At 35.3% G+C, this 19023-nt stretch overlaps 1 protein-coding gene across 14 annotated transcripts in view; it reads right to left on the bottom strand.

Moving 5' to 3' along the window:
• Window positions 1–2837: 2837 nt before the first annotated feature.
• Window positions 2838–19023, bottom strand: part of Pli (E3 ubiquitin-protein ligase pellino) — a 111956-nt gene continuing 95770 nt past the window's right edge. For all 14 annotated transcript variants that reach the window (XM_067763379.1, XM_067763380.1, XM_067763378.1 and 11 more), the window contains exons 4-10: window positions 13349–13580; window positions 12210–12401; window positions 11957–12145; window positions 7621–7719; window positions 7397–7550; window positions 7155–7332; window positions 2838–6622 (exon numbers count right to left, since the gene is read on the bottom strand). In XM_067763379.1, coding sequence (XP_067619480.1) covers window positions 6496–6622; window positions 7155–7332; window positions 7397–7550; window positions 7621–7719; window positions 11957–12145; window positions 12210–12401; window positions 13349–13580 — 1171 coding nt within the window. In that variant the 3' untranslated portion in view covers window positions 2838–6495. The remainder of the gene's footprint in view (window positions 6623–7154; window positions 7333–7396; window positions 7551–7620; window positions 7720–11956; window positions 12146–12209; window positions 12402–13348; window positions 13581–19023) is intronic.

Below are 19023 nucleotides of genomic sequence, written 5' to 3' on the forward strand. Positions count from 1 at the left end.
CAGAAGTCCTGGCGGATGGGCTGGCATGTAGGCACTTAGCGGAAGGAAATGAGGAAATAACCAGCGCCGCAGTAGGCATACCCCTAGGCGCAGCCATGGTGGAAATTCGAAATTTATTCATATACAAAACTCAGAAAAAATTAAAGGGCACTACGAGCTGTGCAATTTCCCGAGCTAAATTGCTAGACTACAACGAGAGAAGGACAATACGTCTACTGAATAGATCTAGAGCCGACACCAAGAAACTTTTCTGAACGCTCATTGCGCTTTAAGCACTTATCCTAATAAAACATGCATATTCCGCATAATAACCACTTCTCTTTCTGTATACATGGCCGGCACTAGCTAGAACACGTCTAAGATCCTTCCAAAATCTGTATAGATTATCGGAAATGGGATCGTGCTGGTTATATTACATATCCCATGTAACATTCAGTAGGTTCAGACGAGTTTATTGCTATCAAAACGGCTTTTCAATAGCTACTTGCGCCACCATGAGTGTTTTATTATATTTTTGAAACCACTTCGGTATTTTGTGATTATATTGGGGATCACTTTATTCAATCCAGGACTACTTCGATACAATTTCGGATTGCTTCTAGGGATTGTTCTGGAATAATTCCGAAATATTTTCTGGATAATTCCAGAATTAGTTAGGTATCGTTGTTTATGGAATAGTAAATTATGTAAACCAGTTTCGAAAAAGCTTTCGAAATTATTCGTTCCACCTGAAAAGACGGATACCGGTGCGGAAACGTAACCGTTTTTATTATAAAATATATAAAACTTCATAATGTAGTTTCATTCAAGGAAACTAGTTGTAATTGGCCGTATTTGAGCTTCTTTTGGGTTTCGCAAAAAGAAAATAATAATAATGCAAGTTGCACACACTCCAACCCTCACACACACACACTTGCATACAATACAATTTTATTAATAAAACATTAAATTGAGATAAATAAGAAAAATGAACACAAAAATGTTTGGATCAAAATTTGCAAAATTTATATGCAAAACACAAAAACAATTAATTGTATTCAAAATTTAATAAGAAATAAAGTTTCGGCAAATTTCGAATAAAAACTGGAAAAAAAAATCAAATAACAAGTACATAAATAAATGAACAGAAAGTGATTACTACAATACAATAAAATGGTTATAAACACATTGCATCTGTCTTATATTAAATGTAATAAAAAAATTATTGAAAGTAAATAATAAAAAAAAATTGTTTTCTCTAAATAAGGAGTTTTTTTTTCATTGCAGCTAAGCATGGTGAGTATAAACGAAAAATTTTCAGAAAAAAGTATTGAAGATTAATTATTATGATTCTTGGCTGTTAGGTGTGCCTCCTTCGCTGAACGCTTTCGAGTTTCCTACTATGCCATACAGCTCCACCTTGAAGTTTCGATAACGAAAGTTCTTGTTGCGCATTGTTGTTGTTGTTGTTGTAACGATAAGGTTTCTCTCCGAAGGCTTTGGGGAGTGTTATCGATGTGATGGTCCTTTGCCGGATACAGATCCGGTACGCTCCGATAACACAGCACCATTAAGGTGCTAGCCCGACCATCTCGGGAACGATTTATGTGGCCACATTAAACCTTCAGGCCATTCCCTCCCTCCCCACCCCCAAGTTCCATGAGCTTGGGGCCGCCAGAGCCTCGTCTGTTAGTGAAACAGGATTTGCCGCGGATAGGTGAGGTTGACAATTGGGGTTGGAGAAGCTATATATTGCGCTGGCAACCTGAAGGGTTGCGCTACACAGCCCCTTGAATCTGGTATTTTAGTCGCCTCTTACGACAGGCATACCTACCACGCGTATATTCTGATCCCCTGACCCGCTGGAAACTTGTTGCGCATTCAACCAACCTTTCATGCGTTGCCTTATCGGTGGTATGGGATGTCTGCGATAGATTCGGGCTAGCTTCAAAATCAAGGCCCGATTGTACCGTCGCTCCTTTTACGGAGCTAGCTCCTATCGGCTTTTTCGGATTCGGTCTCCTAATTTTCTTTCTATAGTTAATTTCCTATAATTATTGTCCATTTCACGAAAGCCACCAGTTGCTGAGGAAAGGTATGACCGCACAGAGATCCGCATTATCCGTAAAGCTGCGCACAACAAAAACAACTTTTTTTTTTATCTGTATTCAGTTCATTGGATTTTTATTTATCGTAGAATTCAGTAAATTTAATTACAGTTTTTTTAGTTCTAAAGATGCTCAATATACATACATAAGTATTTTTTATTTAATCTTTGTATAATTTTTTTCGATATTACTTTATTGTTAACATTATACTTATTATTATTAAATTTATGCCTAAAGTTAAAAAAAAATTTAATATTTCAATTTTAAAATATTTTTTCTTTTTTAATAATAAAACTGGAAAGTTCATGAACTTTAAATACTTAATTGTAAACACTTCTTTACTTGTTTACGTTAAATCAAATACGCTTAATAAATATGGCCTGGAAAAGCGATTTCTATTACAAAATTACTCAACGCTGCTGCGGTGCAATATGAAAGGTAAAATAAATTTTTCATTTAGTTTTTAAAATATTTATGTAATAAGGTTCTCAAACGTAATCGCAAATAAAAGTTAATCGATTTATTAAGCTAAATGACATGCATGAATAAAATGTTGTTAGTTGCACTTTTTGCTTACATTATTATTGCAATTCAAATTATTTTTAACAATTTTGTTGTGCAAATTTAAGTGAATGTATGCATTTTTTTTAATGAAATAAAGTATATATTTCATCAACGCGTTGGTTTTTGAATTTTCAGTTTTGATACCTTTTTACACATATGCAGATGTACCAATTAAGATTCTAAATATTAATTTTTATACATAAATATATAAATTCTTTACTACGATTAGTTTGCTAAATTTACAAGTTTAATTGTGTTTTTATAATTATATTTGCGCATTAAGCTACATTTAGATTTTTATTTAAATTTTAGTTTATTATTTGTTGTATGTTATTCAATTATAAATTATTAATATTAAATAAAAAATAAAACAAATATATAAATGTAGCCGTCTGCTTTGCTTCCTACTTAACTTGACCATATGTACTTAAAAACTCAAATTCATACACATACTACATATGCAAGTACCCTGCAAAAATCGTTGGATCATGTGGTCCACTGGAGTACTAACCATTGTACTCCAATGTAATACAGCAATGGACCAACTCATATTTCTACACGAACCTATTGCAAGCCGAACATTGCTCATTTTTTACGATTATAATCACTGCACGATGTTTATTGGACTGTGGGTACTCCATGCATTACTCTGATGTAATGCGGAGCTGGAGTATATGGTCCCGTCCTAGGACATCGCAATGTTAATTGGACCATATTTTTTGTATCAATTGTGGTTAATTTTGGAGCACTCGGTTGGTCCATAGTGAGTACTCCATACATGCATGCATGGACTACTAGCGATTTTTGCAGGGTAAAAGATATACCAGCCAAAATTATTGAAAATTTTTATACTTTTTCTTAGTTTTTTATTTTCGTTTATTGAAAATGATGTAGTCCAAACTATGTAAACCAATTTCGAAAACATGTTTGAATTTCGGAATTAGATTAAATTAAAGAAATGTTCATTAAGAGCTTTTAAGTTTCTCGCGTGCACACGAAACTGCTAGAAATTTTAAATTTTTTCGAGCAAGTTTTCGAAAGTGGTTTTATAGTTTGCATTGCACCATTTTAAATAAATGAAAATAAAAAAAGAATAAAACGAATGAAATTTGCCAGTCATTTGAGTATGCAAAGTTTGACAATTCACAAAAAAATCAATGCGAATTTGAGAGACCTCAAATTTGTACTTTGCTATAATGAATTGGACTACGTGTGCAGTTTCCTAAAAGTCTAAACAAAAATTTTGAAATTTTCTTTAAAACTGCTCAAATTTTTTCAAATACGTTTTCGAAATTATTTTCATAGTTTTCGTTATCAACTCAATAACGTTTTTATTTAAATTTAACGAAAATAAGAAGGAAGAAACCAACTGATAACATGATTAAATAATTGTAGCTACTATTATTTTACTCTCAAGTGTAAAAGGGGCATGAGTATCGGCGTGTTTAATGCTTTGAATAATTTGGATTTATTTCAATTTCAAAGTGGTTTCGAAAGCCTTTAAAATTTTATTTTTCAAATTAAAGATAAAAAATTTAAAATACAGTTTTAAAGCATATTCAATTTTAGTCCAACAAAAACGTTTATAAAGCTATTTTCGCGTTTTTGCATTTAAATATAAAATAAACTCAAAAAAGACTTAAAACTCTTTGAACTTTTGGAAAGACGTATTTATTTATTAAATGTGGTGTCTTGCATTTGTGCCCATTTGCCTACATATTTTTGAATGGGAGGCGGATCAACCGTTTTTGGATCTCGATTCGAAAAAGATAGAATTCGATCACATTATATCCAATTTTATGAAGCTCTGAAAATAGATTCCAGATATTCTCAGCTGAGATAGGACACTATTGAAACGAGTGCTGATATGAGAACATTTTCCTGAGAAATGAGCGCCTTTCGCAGCCTTAAGTGAGAAATAAAACGTTCTACGCGGACGCCATAACTCCGAATGCTATGAATTGAAAACGTTTTAGGACTGTTTTTGAATAAATGTTTAAGCTTGTCCGGATTGATATTGGAACACTTCCCTGATCATATTCTAAACCTTTATTGATATTTTTACTCTTTTTACCTTTATTCTCATCGTTTTTGGAACAATTTTGGATCAATGTTGAAATATTTTTCTGAGCCTTAAGACACTTATTTTTCAAAGCATTGCTCGAAATGACTCCGAATCCGATAAAATATGAGTTTTTATCACTTTTTTGAAGCGAATTTCGGAGCCTTTTGGAAGTCATATTGGAATCTTTTTCTGGTCCTCTTCTGAAGACTTAATTCAATCCTCTGTGACTTTTCCGCTCAACAACCTTCATTTTTCACACAAAGCTTTATAAACCTTCAAAAGCTTTTTGATGTTAATGGATCTTTTTTTGGAGCGCTCCGACTTTGGTTAGCCGCGATGTGACTTTAAATGCAAAAAACTGATTTTACGTAAATAAATTAAGTAGGAGCTATACTCCTAAAAATTCTCTTCAATTATGGAACATCTAGACAGCGGAGTTCATATCGCCGCCAACACTTATACTCTAACACTGTATTTCGAGCGTAACAAACATAAGTACAATACATAGCAACATATTTATCTTGCATTAATTCGCTTATTAATTTATGTATTCATATCTTACTGGTCATTGACTGCGAAAGGTTGTGATGACATATGATATAGAAACAGCACAGTCATGTGCTACAACTACAACAGCACAGTCATAACCATTCCATATCTTCGCGCCTGAGTGGAACATCACCCTATAACAAGCTGGATAACGCTGTTTTCATCACGCTTTTGAAAAACTTCCAAGAACATAATTTTTAAGAAGGATGTAATATTTCAGCACCTCTTTCAAAAACGACCTAAAACAGAAATAGATTGAATTAGGCCTTTTTCACATCTCGGTTGAAAAACGCCCTATATCTGAATTTTTTTCAAAAGCGCTCTATCTCAGCATAAATTTAATATATCTTGATCAGAGATGGGACATCTTTGAAAAAGTTCTGGTATAGGACTTTCCTTAAATAAATTCGGAGATAGAGCGTTTCAATCAAGCGTCTATATGCAATCGATTAAGTTTTTGATTTTTCCATTCCCCGTGTCGTCCTTCAGTTTCTTTTTCAAGCAATGCAACAGATATGATTAAGCCTTTGGTATGCTGATATATATTACACCCATGTCACCACTACTTAACGCTTCTTCAGATTTCACTAAGCTCTAAATTGTTAAATATATGTACGTAACATACTTATTTTTATATCATTTATTCCTTTATATAGTTTGTATTTAATTTTACATTCCTTTACAATTCATTACATGCATTATTAGATTTCATTATCAAGACGTAACAGTGCAAATCTGCATACAAATTCTTGTATATTGCATTATTCCAATTTGTTATTATTATTTTTATATATTTTACTGCGCTCACAAATTCATCTGCCTTATTACAATAAAACTATTATTTTCTTTGTTTTTGTAATACTTGCTTACATTTCCTTTCATTAACGTACATACATATGTATATATCTATATAAATAATTGTATTGAGTTTATATCTACAATAATTTGCGAATATTCTCCTGCCTAGATGGCAAATAAGTTATGAATACCTTAAAGCTTATCAGCCAATTAGTTGGTGAAAAAAAATACAAAAAAATATATATTAATTATACAATTATGCAGCATATCTAAACAATAATTTTCAAATGCTTATTTCAAGTGATAACTTCATATTACATAAATCAATAATGTGTATATATAAATGGGCTGATAAACCAGACACTCACTTGCATCCGTTAAAAATTAGATTTTTTTTACATTTAATTATATTAGAAACTACATTATGCTAGTTTAATCTAAATTATCTTGGAAAATTAACTTAATAAAACCAGACGAACCATCCAGTGGCGTCGCACAGAAAGGACAAACTGCCTGAAAACCATTCGTGCCATGCGGTATGTCAACGTTGGCCCAGTATCTGTGGAGAGGAAATATAAACAATATTATTCGTCATAATCCTAATAGCTTTGTTAACACTGTACAGAAACCTGATGAGAATTGGAAAATTTTTTCCTAAGATATTGAGACAAAACAAAAAAAGCGATTTCTGGGCTTGTCGAAGTTAGCCTCCAAACCGCATTTCAAAAAAAAAATTAACTATAAAAAAGAGATGAAAAAGGAATACAACACCCACGTGCTTACAGTTTTTTTTTTTAATAACACGTTAGTTTAATATAAAATAGTGAAAAGTTCAATTTAGAACTTCGAAGCCCATAACTATTGAGACTAACTTCAAAAAACGGATGCATCACTTTATGGCTAATCTCTTCAAAGAAATTAAACCCAGAAAAAATTATTGGCATAACCATATAATGAAAAAATAAAAATAACTAAAATATTAGAATATCGTCTTCATCACCCCACCATGTCGCTCACAACGCAAATTTTCAACTTTTGTCTTAAAAACTCATAAAATGCCTAACTCATAGCAAATACTCATTTCAACTTACTTGACTGTCTTCTCAGTCGCCATATGACCGCATGGATTAAAAGCAAATGTGGGTGCACCGACATCAACATAGAATGCCGGCTCTAAGCCCATACAAAGAGTAACAACTGGACCAACTTCGAGGCACATAGGACAACGACGGGCTCCAGTACTTTTATCTTGACCCCAATCATGATGACCTGCAATTTGCATTTTCTTTAAATAACTTCTTGCTTTTTTAATATTGTAAACTAACGAACAAACCTTGAACATGTCCGCAATTTAAGTACACATAAGGCTGATTCACTTGATCACCAATATTAACTTTTCTAGGTATTACTAATGTATTCAAACCGACCGGACATTGTGGACGGCCGGCATTGACTTCATCAATTAACTTTTCCAAATCACGTTTGGTCTAAAATATAACGAGGAAATTCAAATAAGTAAGAAATAAAGTATAGCCTAGTTGATATTGTTACACAAACCGGCGAATGTTGTAAGCCTTCCGCTGAGCGCCAAAGCAGTGTAGCACCACATAGGTCAATAAGTGTGCCGTCTTGCAGCACATTTGATTCATCGTAAATCTGTAATTTAAGCAACATGCAATATAAATTTATTAGTTGTTCTTTTTCAGCCTGTTAATTTTTAAGATTATGGAGGTTTGATATATTTGTTTCGTGATTTCATTTTATTATTATTTTTAATCAGAGCAGAAAAGCGCTTATTAGCTATAACGGGTGTTTAAAAATTTCTTACCTCTATTCTAGTTAAAAAACAATTTGATTGGGAGAAAAGCTTTTTTGGTTAAAGCCTATTTAAAAAAAACAATTCAGTAAAAAAAAAAACTTCAAAAATTGACAAAAAAAATTGTAAAATATATTCAAAATTTTTTCTATATAATTTAAGAAAAAAATTAATCACTGTAACACAAAATTAAAAAAAAACAATATGTCATTAAATATTAGAAAAAATTTAAGATAAAATAAAAAAAATGTATATATTGCAAAAAAAAAAAACACAAATTTGCAAAATGTTTTAAAGAAACTATATAGTATAAAAAATATTATGTTCAAATAATATTATAGTGTCTTTGCGATATACATACATACGTACAGCAATTACAGAAAATATTAAAAAAAATATATATTTTTATACTCAGTTGAGCAGAGCTCACAGAATATATTAAGTTTGATTGGATAACGGTTGGTTGTACAGGTATAAAGGAATCGAGATAGATATAGACTTCCACATATCAAAATAATCAGGATCGAAAAAAAAATTTGATTGAGCCATGTCCGTCCGTCCGTCCGTTCACACGATAACTTGAGTAAATTTTGAGGTATCTTGATGACATTTGGTATGTAGGTTCCTGAGCACTCATCTCAGATCGCTATTTAAAATGAACGATATCGGACTATAACCACGCCCACTTTTTCGATATCGAAAATTTCGAAAAACCGAAAAAGTGCAATAATTCATTACCAAAGACAGATAAAGCGATGAAACTTAATAGGTGAGTTGAACTTATGACGCAGAATAGAAAATTAGTAAAATTTTGGACAATGTGCGTGGCACCGCCCACTTTTAAAAGAAGGTAATTTAAAACTTTTGCAAGCTGTAATTTGGCAGTCGTTGAAGATATCATGATGAAATTTGGCAGGAACGTTGCTCCTATTACTATATGTACGCTTAATAAAAATTAGCAAAAACGGAGAAGGACCACGCCCACTTTTAAAAAAAAATTTTTTTAAAGTAAAATTTTAACAACAAATTTAATATCTTTAAAGTATATAAGTAATTATGTCAACATTCAACTCCAGTAATGATATGGTGTAATAAAATACAAAAATAAAATAAAATTTCAAAATGGGCGTGGCCCCGCCCTTTTTCATTTAATTTGTCTAGGATACTTTTAATGCCATAAGTCGAACAAAAATTTACCAATCCTTTTGAAATTTGGCAAGGGCATAGATTTTATAACGTTAACTGTTTTCTGTGAAAATGGGCGAAATCGGTTGAAGCCACGCCCAGTTTTTGTACACAATCGTCCGTCTGTCCTTCCGCATGGCCGTTAACACGATAACTTGAGCAAAAATCGACATATCTTTACTGAACTTAGTTCACGTATTTATCTGAACTCACTTTATCTTGGTATAAAAATGGAACGAAATCCGACTATGACCACGCCCACTTTTTCGATATCGAAAATTACGAAAAATGAAAAGTGCCATAATTCTGTACCAAATACGAAAAAAGGGATGAAACATGGTAATTGGATTGGTTTATTGACGCGAAATACAACTTTAGAAAAAAACTTTGTAAAGTGGTTGTGACACCTACCATATTAAGTAGAAGAAAATGAAACAGTTTTCCAGGGCGAAATAAAAAAACCCTTGAAATCTTGGCAGGTATTACATATATAACTCCCCTTTAAACTCTCATTAATACCTTTAATTTGATACCAATATCGTACAAACACATTCTAGAGTCACCCCTGGTCCACCTTTATGGCGATATCTCGAAAAGGCGTCCACCTATAGAACTAAGCCCCACGCCCTTATAAAATACTCATTAACACCTTTCATTTAATACCCATATCGTACAAACATATTCTTGAGTCACCCCTGGTCCACTTTTATGGCGATATCTCGAAAAGGCGACCACCTATACAACTACCACCACTCCCTTTTAAAACTCTCATTAATACCTTTAATTTGATACCCATATCGTAGAAACAAATTCTAGGGTCACCCCTGGTCCACCTTTATGGCGATACCTCGAAAAAGCGTCCACCTGTAGAACTAAGGCCCACTCCCTTTTAAAATACTCATTAGCACCTTTCGTTTGATACCCATATTGTACAAACGTATTCTAGAGTCACCCCTGGTCCACGTTTATGGCGATATCTCGAAAAGGCGACCACCTATACAACTACCTCCACTCCCTTTTAAAACCCTCATTAATACCTTTAATTTGATACCCATATCGTACAAACAAATTCTAGGGTCACCCCTGGTCCACCTTTATGGCGTTATCTCGAAACGGCGTCCACCTATGGAACTAAGGATCACTCCCTTTTAAAATACTGATTAACACCTTTCGTTGGATACCCATAATGTACAAACGCATTCTAGAGTCACCCCTGGTCCACCTTTATGGCGATATCTCGAAAAGGCGACCACCTATACAACTACCACCACTCCCTTTTAAAACCCTCATTAATACCTTTAATTTGATACCCATATCGTACAAACAAATTCTAGGGTCACCCCTGGTCCACCTTTATGGCGATATCTCGAAAAGGCGTCCACCTATAGAACTAAGCCCCACGCCCTTTTAAAATACTCATTAACACCTTTCATTTGATACCCATATCGTACAAACATATTCTTGAGTCACCCCTGGTCCACCTTTATGGCGATATCTCGAAAAGGCGACCACCTATACAACTACCACCACTCCCTTTTAAAACCCTCATTAATACCTTTAATTTGATACCCATATCGTACAAACAAATTCTAGGGTCACCCCTGGTCCACCTTTATACCGATATCTCGAAACGGCGTCCACCTATGGAACTAAGGATCACTCCGTTTTAAAATACTCATTAACACCTTTCGTTGGATACCCATATTGTACAAACAAATTCTAGGGTCACCCCTGGTCCACCTTTATGGCGATATATCGAAACGGCGTCCACCTATGGAACTAAGGATCACTCCCTTTTAAAATACTCATTTTGATACCCATATTGTACAAACAAATTCTAGGGTCACCCCTGGTCCACCTTTATGGTGATATCTCGAAACGGCGTCCACCTATGGAACTAAGGATCACTCCCTTTTAAAATACTCATTTTGATACCCATATTGTACAAACAAATTCTAGGGTCACCCCTGGTCCACCTTTATGGTGATATCTCGAAACGGCGTCCACCTATGGAACTAAGGATCACTCCCTTTTAAAATACTCATTAACACCTTTCGTTGGATACCCATATTGTACAAACGCATTCTAGAGTCACCCCTGGTCCACCTTTATGGCGATATCTCGAAAAGGCGACCACCTATACAACTACCACCACTCCCTTTTAAAACCCTCATTAATACCTTTAATTTGATACCCATATCGTACAAACAAATTCTAGGGTCACCCCTGGTCCACCTTTATACCGATATATCGAAACGGCGTCCACCTATGGAACTAAGGATCACTCCGTTTTAAAATACTCATTAACACCTTTCGTTGGATACCCATATTGTACAAACGCATTCTAGAGTCACCCCTGGTCCACCTTTATGGCGATATCTCGAAAAGGCGACCACCTATACAACTACCACCACTCCCTTTTAAAACCCTCATTAATAACTTTAATTTGATACCCATATCGTACAAACAAATTCTAGGGTCACCCCTGGTCCACCTTTATGGCGATATATCGAAACGGCGCCCCCTATGGAACTAAGGATCACTCCCTTTTAAAATACTCATTAACACCTTTCATTTGATACCCATATCGTACAAACAAATTCTAGAGTCAACCCTGATCCACCTTTATGGCGATATCCCTAAATGGCGTCCACCTATAGAACTATGGCCCACTCCCTTATAAAATACTCTTTAATGCCTTTCATTTGATACACATGTCATACAAACACATTCCAGGGTTTCCTTCGGTTCATTTTCCTACATGGCTATTTTCTCTTATGTTGTCACCATAGCTCTCAACTGAGTATGTAATGTTCGGTTACGCCCGAACTTAACCTTCTTTACTTGTTTTATGCTCGATTAAGAAACAATTTAATATTTTATAATAATTACCGGTTGGCCCTTTTGCTGTGCCGATCTCGATTCGCGCAAACTGAACACATCACCACCAACTGAACATTCACGCCATAGGCCACATTTGGCATTTCCACCACAAAACTGCCCCTTTGGATGCATTATTAGAACACCATTTGTAGTGAGACCATCGATTTCAACATTGTCTTGCCATTTGGTGGCCTTTTCCTAAAAAAATAATTAGATTTATTATAAACTTAATTGATAAAAAATATATTGCTTTCAAACTTACGCCTAAGAAAATATTTCTACTTGAGTCGAAGCCCGCAGCAAATATTCGCGCTTTCGACGCCTCACATCGATTCACCAATATTCGGCATGCGAAACGTGAAATTGTACTTTGCATGACTTTAGCATCTTTTTTATCGCCGGGCAATGTGTCCATAACAACGAAATCAATAGGGCTCTCGGATGAACGGCCAACCTGAAATAAAGCACACAGAATTGAATAAAGTGTAATGAATGACTTGAGCTAAATATGCTTATATGTATGCATACGTAGGAACCTGAGGCAAGGGTTCAGAGAAGAGCTGTATGCTCAGTAGTAGCTGATGAAATGCCAAAAAAGCTAACTTGAAGTGCTCAGAAAGGAGCCGTATGTGCAATATGGTCAGTAGAGAGCTGGTGTGAGGAGCTCCGGAAAGGACTGACGCAAACTGGTCAGAAATTACCAAACTTGAAATGCACAGAAAGTAGTTGTATGTCTAGTGGTACGTAGAAGAGCTGACGCGAAATGCATCGTAACATGCACGTGGTTTTGAAGGAAATTCGTTGTACTATGGTCATAAAGATCGTACAACTCTCCGCCGTTGACATCATGTAAAGGTGTAGGTACTTCCGAAAAACTTGTCTCACCAAAAGCAAATTCATCTTATCTAAGAGTCGTGCTGTCGTCTTTCGGCATTGCACATGATTCAGGGTCATAGATCATGTTAGGGTGAATTGACCGGCACGTAAGGTCTTCAAATAGACTGAGTGCGTAAATAAAGCTAACTCTTTCGCCCTTGTAAATAGTAGATTCTCTATAGGAATTTCCCAACTTTCTGCTTCTAGATCGGAAAATCTATTTGCCTAACTCGAGCCTATCGTCGTTACGGTCACGTCTTTTGCTTGCCCCTTAATATGAGTTTCTCGAAGCACCTTTCAAAATCCCGTGATTAAAGCGTATTACGATTGTTTTTCAAAGGCCTTTTTCTTCCTGAGACACATAAAAAACTGCACATACCGCAGATCATTTTCCCAACCAAAATCCGTGTTAAACATATCCACCGTCTACTTGTTTATTTGGAGGATTTAAGCTGTCACTTTCTCGGGGAAGGAGATAACTTAAGGCCCTTACATTCCTTAATGCAACAGTTAATTATTTCTTACCTGAAACATATCCGTTTCCGTGTCCTCTTTGTATTCAACAATGACAGCTTGATTGCGCGACAATGTGTAGGATATTGAATGTTGATTGGCATCTAAAATAGCTTTCGATGTCTGTGGCGATTGGACGATATAATGTTTGGAACGTTTTACACCGTTCGGCTCTGTACGTTTGTATAGTACAAATTTCGAACGCCTGCGTCCGCGATCGCCTTGCGGTAAATAACCATTATAACTGTAAATATAAGTTATAAGAAAATAATTTGTAGGTGAGAAAATAATTTTTACTCAATTTTTAAGCATAAATTAGGTATATTCAGAACTCTACTTTAACTAAAAAAAAATTACAATTTTTCTTTGTAATTGATATTAGAGAAAAATTACAAGCTTTGCGCACGGCGACGGTTACAAAAACATGTTTCTGAATTTCACTTCATCAGCTAGCTTTTCGTATGCTGACCTTTGAACACGAGTACACCTGAACACTGGGGTTAAGGCCATACTGGTGGAAGCCTCTATCTACTCACCAATTTGATGGCGCTCGCTTTGTAATTTGTCTCTAAGTTTTTGTGGAATATTTTTCGACGCGTTCAACAGAACTTGATCAGTTACATTGGATTAATAGCAATGCGGTGCATTCTAATGGCTGAGTAGGTAGAGATATCTGCTTTAACACCAGTATGAATGCAGGTGCACTCGAGTTCGAAGCTCAGCACACAAAAAGTAGCAGGCTCTTCACCTGCCCACCAGACTCACTCACCACCGTGTTTTTCTCTACTACCAAATTTTTCTCTACTTTCAATAAAAAAGTAACATCGTATTGTGTCGCTAGTCAAATAGCTAAATAATTTACGAAAAAAGTTTAAGAAAAACCAAGGTTCTATAATTTTTGTTATTTTGGTTTTCATACACACATCACATGAATAGATATTCGTAGGCTGAAAAAAGTCCATAATATCTAAGCGCAAACTACAACAACACCATTCCAAATTACGCTATTCGTAGAATAGAAGACATCTGAAATAAATGCTGACAATGTGGCGCGCAACAACGGCTAGTTTGCGTCCACGTACACTTTCGTGTTCACATCCGAGTATGCTCAAGGCAACTTTTGTGCGACTACAAAACACAGCAAAAGCAACAGAATGAAAACAGCAGCTGCAGACGCGGATGCGGACGGCACTACAATACAATCTGCAATAGTTTATCTATTTTTGACGAATCAAAGTTCGTTAACACCGAAAGTTGTACCACAAAGTGAAATAGAGGACGGAACCGCAACAGGGCAATGGAAGTACCAACGCACATCAACATTTAAAGGAAAGGCGTCGTGCTGCATATTTACGTTTGAATTAGCTGAGAAAATACGCATTCGATGATACTCAGACAGATTTTGGTCGACGTTGAACATAATTTACACAATGTATTTACAGTAGCGGACAGTAAAACAGCAGTGGGATTTTGTTTTTTTTTTTTTTTAATGTCTGCTTCTGGGCGGAAAACTCTATTTTCCCCATCATTTTTGACATTTTAAGAAACAACTTTGCAAAGCAATCTCAAAAAAAATTTTCGAAAAAATTCGAAAACTCGAAAAATGTTTGCGTAGATTTTGAACTTTTTATTTCGAGTTTTCTTAAGTTTTTTGACTATGCAGTTTTGTAGCCTATTCAAACAAAGCACAAGTCATAGGTCCCTCAAAACTCGCATTGATTATTGACAAATTCAGAAAGAAATAATCAGGGCTGTTATGGAATCCAATTGTTGTCGGAATCGGATTTAAAAACGACAAAAAAATTACTTTGGTGTCATGAAATCCAATGTTATCGGTTTAATGTTCGAATTGAAATTAGTATCGGGTTTAGGTGTCACAGAATTCGATAATATCGATTTTGCTATCGGAAACAATCCAATCAGTTAAATGCTGTTGGATTTAATTTTTCCGTAGTTGTGTTTCTCTTGCAGTTGAGTATTTTCTAAAAATGTAAGTAAATAACGGTTTATTTTATATAAATAAATGTAAATTTACATATATTTCCATTCTTAATAGGGGAAAGCATAAAAATTCAATGCAAAACAGTATTTTGACTGAATTTATAGAGAAACATCCAGATATTGCGAAGGGCTTCACGAAGCACATCATCTAAAATCGTTGACACCGTGCTTCTACCTATACTCATGCTAGAATCCTTGCTAACTGATCTTCAGCTAAAACGTAGCTGCTAGTTGCAGCACTGGCAGAACTTTCGAGCGAGTTAAGCGTCCTTCAATGGTGTCCAATACTATTCGGACATCCTCTTTGTTTATGCGATAGTATGCAATGTAACTGCAAATACACTATAAATATTTAGAAACCCACATGAAGAAATATTTTTATTTACGCTGTCTCTGGCAACTCAAATGGAATGCTGCGATCTCTCAAAATTTTCCCTTGGACCTTCTCGCAACTTTCTACTTCCAATAACATAAATGCTACAACTGATGATGCCATTTTGATGTCAATAAATTTGTTTATTTCTGCTCAGATGCACAAAACAATTATTTTATAAAATTTTGCCAAAAAGATTAACATCAAAATTGTCGGTGCACCGATTACACTGCAAAACAGCTGATTCGAACATCGGTTTTATTTATATTCGAAAAGAGCAAAACTAATACGGTTTTATGACTCCAATTTAAATCAATATTGGTTTGTAATTCCGACATAACGCAAAACCGACTTGGATTCCATGACAGCCCTGAATTTCTTTCTTAACATATAGAAAATAAAAAACAGAAAAACTAGATTGACGAAATGTGATAAAAGTTGTCATTGCTATTTTTATGTTCGCTGCTGTTTATATACGAATATGATGCGAGTACACCTATTTTTGATTTCCATGCCCTTTTGCACAATTATATTTGGATAGAAAGCTTGATAAACTATATGATAAATATTTTTAAAGCTATTTTTAAATGAGAAGTCAGGTGAGCAGTCAGAAGACGTGGTATCTTGGTCACCAAAAGTAAGAAGGAATCTAGCTCTATAAGTGTGTAAAAAATAACCCAATTCCATGACTTAGTTGTGCGCTGGGCTTGGGACCGGCCAACCTAAAATCCCCTAGTAACATAAGTGCTTACAGCATCGCAGCCGGTACCTTGACTTTAAGCCTAAACAAAAAAGTTTGCCTTGGGTGAAGGTGTTGCACATTTAACTCGTTATTATTTGGACAAATTTAGATTCGGTAAGCTATGCAAAATCAAATATAATCTCCGTTTTAAGCTAAATAATTTATATTGCGGGCATGTTTCTGAATTCCCCTTCTTCATCCGGTAGTTTATTGGGTGCAAACGCCTCTATCTACTCATTTATATTTTAGAACATATCATGTCTTACTCGAAATACCTTCTAATTCCTTGTCGGTTTATTCGAGCTCAACGCGTTCTTAGTCTTCACTACATAGCATCTACACTTTCGCATTCTGTATCCGAAAATAATCAGTGCTCTATCTATCATCTTCTTCTTCTTCTCGAAGCAGTGCTTCGGCCCATTCAATAGGTACGATCACTCACGAATTGTCATCGATATCCTCCAACGGTAGTTCAAAGAAACTATCAGATTTGCACCATGGACACATTGGTGTTAGAGGCGTTGGTTCAACGTTATAATTCAAAAAATAGTTGGTTTCATGTGGGCACACATAACTCTTGTTTCAGATATTTCATTCCTGAACTGTACCAAAGCCTGCCAACCACTCGTAATTTCCAGTCCTACATGATGCTTTTATTAATCTTTGTAGCGGAAATGGTGATGGGTAACTTATTGTTATTGTGCTTCATCTGATTTGACAATGATTTTACAGTTGAACACTGCTTACCAACACTGGTAGAGAAGTTACAGTCCGCATGTGCTTTACCTCTGCTTTTGTCGGGAATGACTCACTTCAGCTACTTCGGTGTTGTTCCATCTTTTCAACTTAACCCTTTTGTACTATCCAGCTGAGTCGAAGTATGGAAGTGGTATACTTATTTGGTGCACCGTCATCGTTCTACTCGTCATACTAAGAAGCCTTCCTTCCTGCTCATCTCCACCTTGCGATATACGACTGCCAATAGAGGTTACTCGGTGCAACTGGCGTCGCAACGTTAGCTCCTTTAGAAGCTAGAGTCTTGCCCGGGACAGTTTGCTCACGAGTTGGCTTAAGATTAGTTGGTTTTACTGCGGGGTACATCCACATCAGATAATTAATTACGTTTTAACAATTAACATTTCGATGTTGTTTTTGCTAACAATCGCAAAAGCTTTCATGATGTTGAAAATTAACAATAAATACTTCCATCCTTACATTCATGCAAATATACATACATACACATTTCAATATGAATACAAAAGTAAGATTGTCTGGCCAAGATCGAAAAATAATCAACAGAAGAAAAAACAAAGGCTTAGTATTTATTGCGCAACAAGTCAAACGCTCCGAAGCAAGTCATCATATTTGGGATAAAGATTATAAACTTCGTCGACTGGGAGCAGTTCTGAATTGCGAAAAATTAAGTTAACACATTTGGCGCCTAGCGTTCATTTGGCACTGGAATTGTTGCTACGGAAAGAAACCCAATACCACCCACATTTGTGATCCTATCAGAGACATTTGATCAAATTGAAATGCGTCAATATTTCGCCACAATTTCACAAGGTTCATCAAAGAGAAGTGCGAATTATTCACACACTCACGCCAAAGAAACTAATTAAATTTGCCTAGACAAATTCAATTAAAACTACAGAACAGCAAAGCAAAACAAAAAAAGAGTACATGGAAATAAGAAAAAATATAACTAAATAAAACAAATACAGAATTTAATTAGCAACACGCAATGACGACTGAATCTGTGTATCTGGGCGATGTTGAAAGTAGCAGCAACAACAATGCAAGGAAAATTTGTTTAGTAAATATGACTTGGTAGCAGTAGTGAACCAGCAAAGTGACAACATTCCATAGGAGAACAATGAACTACTGGAGATCAGTAATATCAATCACATGTAGTAGATTACATCAAGTATTTGTGAACAGTAGCAGTGCCGCACATATCATTCGCTTGCTTCATAATTCACCACAAATGGAGGACGCTCAGGGACTAATCCCGTGATGCAAGGAACAAGTCGCTGCTTTGTCCTTTCTTTGATTTTACTTTACTTGCTGCACATCAATACAAAATACTAATGTTAATATTTTTGGCTAAAAACTTCTATCCAAATATCTGCCTAAAATCTCGAAAAACAATCCATTTAAAACTTTGGAACCTGGCCTAATGAGGATATTTCATTGAAAAATGTTTTCCATCTCTCGGACCGAAATCGGTTCCAATTTCGAATTTGGTTCCGGTTCGGTACGGTTTGCGATTTTTGTCAGGTTTCGGCCCCGTTTTCGGTGCCAGTTTTAGTCCGGTTATTGTTTAGATTTCTTTTCTGTTTAAAATTCTGGACTTGTTTTGGTCAAGTTTAAGTTCTGATTTCTTTTTTTAACGCGATTACAGTTTAGATCCGGATGTCAGTTTCAGTTCCGACTTTGATTTTAATTTTGGTTCCGGTTTCGGTTTCGCATTCGCTCGAGTTGAAGTTCTGGCTTCGGCTTCGACTTCGCATTTGGTTTCATTTCCCGTTTGATTTCAGTACCGGCATCGGTTTCGGTTTCTCACCATTC

This window comes from Eurosta solidaginis, chromosome 1 (genome assembly GCF_040869045.1).
Source record: "Eurosta solidaginis isolate ZX-2024a chromosome 1, ASM4086904v1, whole genome shotgun sequence".
Taxonomy (NCBI): Eukaryota; Metazoa; Arthropoda; class Insecta; order Diptera; family Tephritidae; genus Eurosta; species Eurosta solidaginis.